The sequence below is a fragment of the Theobroma cacao genome, chromosome 1, assembly GCF_000208745.1.
Source record: "Theobroma cacao cultivar B97-61/B2 chromosome 1, Criollo_cocoa_genome_V2, whole genome shotgun sequence".
NCBI classification, from domain to species: domain Eukaryota; kingdom Viridiplantae; phylum Streptophyta; class Magnoliopsida; order Malvales; family Malvaceae; genus Theobroma; species Theobroma cacao.
Window position 1 is genome coordinate 11,867,297 of NC_030850.1, and position 3,479 is coordinate 11,870,775.

General features: G+C 40.8%; 1 protein-coding gene across 1 annotated transcript; it reads right to left on the reverse strand.

Annotated features, from left to right (window-relative positions):
- LOC18612343 (protein NRT1/ PTR FAMILY 6.4) lies at positions 1-3,273 on the reverse strand. Its single transcript, XM_018114146.1, has 5 exons — positions 3,069-3,273; positions 2,845-2,965; positions 2,540-2,757; positions 1,865-2,412; positions 1-1,140 (listed from the first exon to the last, which is right to left on the reverse strand). The coding sequence occupies exons 1-5, from the start codon at positions 3,069-3,071 to the stop codon at positions 243-245; spliced, it is 1,788 nt and encodes a 595-aa protein (XP_017969635.1). The 5' UTR covers positions 3,072-3,273; the 3' UTR covers positions 1-242.

Here is a 3,479-nt window from a genome sequence, read left to right on the forward strand (position 1 = left end):
TAAAGTTGGAATAATCCCTTAGATATAATAATATATCTTTATTAAGCGAGAAAAGAGATGTGTCCCCATAATGTTGCACACCATGATATGGAGCAGAAAAAAGAATAATCAAATATCACCTTACAATTACCCATTGCACAAACACCAGCTGCTAATTTTTTCCTTCTCCTTTTGACCAGCTAAAATAAGAACTATGTATGTCATGGAACAATGAAAGACAATCCTCTTAAGATAGAGATATGCTACGGCTCTGCGTTTCCCACTGATTGAATGCTTGCTTTCTTCTCTAAGTCTTCTATCATTTCACCATTCAAGCTCTTAAGTTCCCTCTCTCCAGAGTCAGGCTTTATAGGGAGCTGCGTTTTGTACTGATGTCTTGATGCTAAGGTCAGAAAAACCAGGAAATTTAAAAATCCTAATACTGCAAGTAACCAGTAGAAGTTATTCAACTTTCCTTTATTCAGATTGCTTCTAAGCCAGCTCTTTTTGGTCACATGGTCGACGATGGACACTAACAAACTGCTCACAAAGAACCCCATTGAAATGGTGCTCAGGAAAAGCCCTGTGCTCATGGATTTCATTCGGTCTGGTGCCTCCCTAATAAAGAACTCAAGTTGTCCAACATAAGCAAATGCTTCCCCGGCACCCACGAGGAAAAATTGAACAAGTAGCCAAAAAGCACTTTTTTTTACATTCTTCTGATTAGCCATTTCTCTCCTTTCTTTCTCAACAATAGCAGCACCCAACATGGCAACTATTGACAAAATGAGTCCAATTCCAATCCTCTGGAGGCTTGTGAGTCCTTGGACAGTATGGGTTATTTTTCGAGCCAAGGGGACAAACACTTTTTCATTTAGGGAAGTGAAGAGGAGAATGCTGATGATGAGAAAGGCAGAGAAAGAGCCCGCAGGGATTTCGAAGGAACCGACTTTTCGATACATGAAGGTGGCTTGCTCAATTGTAAAAGTAGTCATTTGGGAGTAGATTGTCCAGAAGAGGATACATGTGGACCAAATGGGGAGTAGCTTTAGGACCATTTTGACCTCCTCAACTTGAGTCACAGTTGATACCATCCATGGGTTACTTTTGTTTGCATTGGCAGCACAATTGTCGTCTAGGATTGCAGCCTTGTCAAGACACCTAATCATCACATGCACAGTGAAATGAAATTTTGTTAATTTTTCAGGGAAAAATAATAAATCTGGATGGCTAGTGCAATTAGTATTTTGGGCACTTGATGCGAATATGGTCCTGCAAACTTGGACCAGATTCCCTGCTTACAAGGAATAAATGGGCAGAATCTCTTAGTTATGTACCGAAAATAGAATCGGTCAGGAGTAAGGAGCAGAGAGTTGTGTTTTTAAGGCACAATTTTAATGGCTAAGCTAGATGGAATCTGGTTTTGGAAAAGACCAGATTCCTGATTTCAGTCGCATTTCCAGATGAAGATGGATGATTTTCTTTTACTTCGACCTTTTTCTTTTCTATTTTAACGTTTGTAATCTAAAGTTAACTCTGGGGCTTAGAGTTCTGCAAGTAGCAAAATTTCATATTTCAGCTTGAAGCAAAATTCTTCAATTTGTCTAGGAGGGGAATGGGGTTTAAACATGGAAAAGAGAAGGTCATGGAGGGAAAATGAGTTTGATATTGTTGAGTCTTGTGCTAAAGTTTTGCAAATGATGAAATTTCAAGTTTCTTTTTCAGTTTTTAGTCTGCTGTGAACAGCGCCTAAACAAAAATTCTTTGAATACTTATAGTTTTGGCAACAATAGCACAACAGGTCCTTGTGGACAAGACAGAAAGAGAGCAGTGTTTTCCATGAAATTGTTATCTTGAGAGGAATGCTATGTCAAATCATACTTACTTGAATCTTTGTGTGTAGGGAACCTTTCTGTTCTCATAATCGTTCAAAAGGCTGGGGTGGGAAGGATAAGACTGATTCCTCTTCTTCAAGGCCAAGAACAGAACCCTCCATATGACAGTTAAAGGGCTCCCCCGAGGCTTTTTAAACCGGTACCATGGTGTTCCACAAAGCAGAACTGCCACTGCAATCACCATTGTTCCTGCAGAAATTCCATATCCCCACCCTCTTCCTACATTGTCTTGTATATATACCAGCACAACCACGGCAAATAAAGACCCGATGCTGATGCCAAAATAGAACCTATTGAAGAAGAAAATCATAGCCTTTTCCTCCTCGGGATCCGTCACATCAAATTGATCAGAGCCAAAACCAGAAACATTAGACTTTATTCCCCCACCACCAAGCGCTGTTGTGTACAGTGCCAGATACAGCAAAGCCAGTTGCCGGCCATTTGCCTCAATGCACTCATGATGCTGTCTTCTATAGTCATCACAGGGAGGAGGCCTCATGCTTGAAATTGTTGTAGCCAGCGTTAGGAAAATCACCCCCTGATGCAAGAGGACAAGCGTTATAGAATCTCTACTTGCGTTTATCTTTCAAGGACTGGTAATTTGCAAAGTGCGCAAAGTATAGATATGAGCTTTGTTATTTCAGTTATGTATAAAAAAATCTCACCAAAGCTGTTACGGATGCGGAGATTGCAACTGTTAAGTATCGGCCAAGTTTGGCATCGGCTAAGAAGCCTCCAAGGAGACCAAGAAGATTGAGAGTGCCCATGAAGTTGGTAACTATAGTTGCAGATTTTGCTGATGAAATATGCAAATCTCCAACTAAGTATGTCACTAAGTTCATCGATATGCCCATCACACATATCCTCTCTGAGAGCTCCGATCCTGGACCAAAATTTCCATTCCTGTTAGCAAGTGAAAACATTCGATCAAAGATAAATCACTCCAACTTGTGAAGTTCATCATAAGCACCTAAGATGAGCCCAGCAGCAAGCCATCCACCAGTTTTGGACTTGTCCACCGGATTCCCCCGGAAATCAACCACAGTTCCATCATTTGAACCATCTTTCTCACCATGACTACCAACTAAAACCTGTAAGCATTCAGAGCAAAATCCAGGAAACAAAAGAAAGTATTCGTAAGGTAATTAAATTAGTTAAGTATGCTCATGAAAATTTGTAAGAAGCTAACTGTACCATGACTAAAACTTTGAGAGGAGAGAGAGAGAGAGAGAGAGATGAAAATGGTGCCGTCTAGGCTAAAGATTTATGAGGGGGAAACAGAAGGGGAGAAGAGCATGATTGGGGTGGGGAATAGAAGTATGATAACTGCCGCCTGGGTACCACTGTGCATGTAGCTTCCGAGTCTCCCCAGCTTGTTGTGGTTAAGAGTGGGCATTGCATGAGCTTAAAAACTTGTACGATGTGGTCATTTTGGTGTTACTATCATCCTGTGGTCTTGGTGCTCACAAGCCAGTGAGCCACTGCAGTCAACCAAATATCAGAAAAAGACAACTTTTCTAAATTTGGTTCCTATCTCTTCATTATCATCTTTGTATACCCCAAGATGGTGAAGGGTTAAGAGAACAGATACTCAATCAACGGTGT

Bases quoted from the DNA above. Each gene is read 5' to 3' on its own strand.
- LOC18612343 (XM_018114146.1), bottom strand. The intron at 2,413-2,539 runs GTGAGATTTTTT...CTCTTGCATCAG, and splicing joins CCGCATCCGTAACAGCTTTG to GGGGTGATTTTCCTAACGCT. The intron at 1,141-1,864 runs GTAAGTATGATT...TGTGATGATTAG, and splicing joins CCCTACACACAAAGATTCAA to GTGTCTTGACAAGGCTGCAA.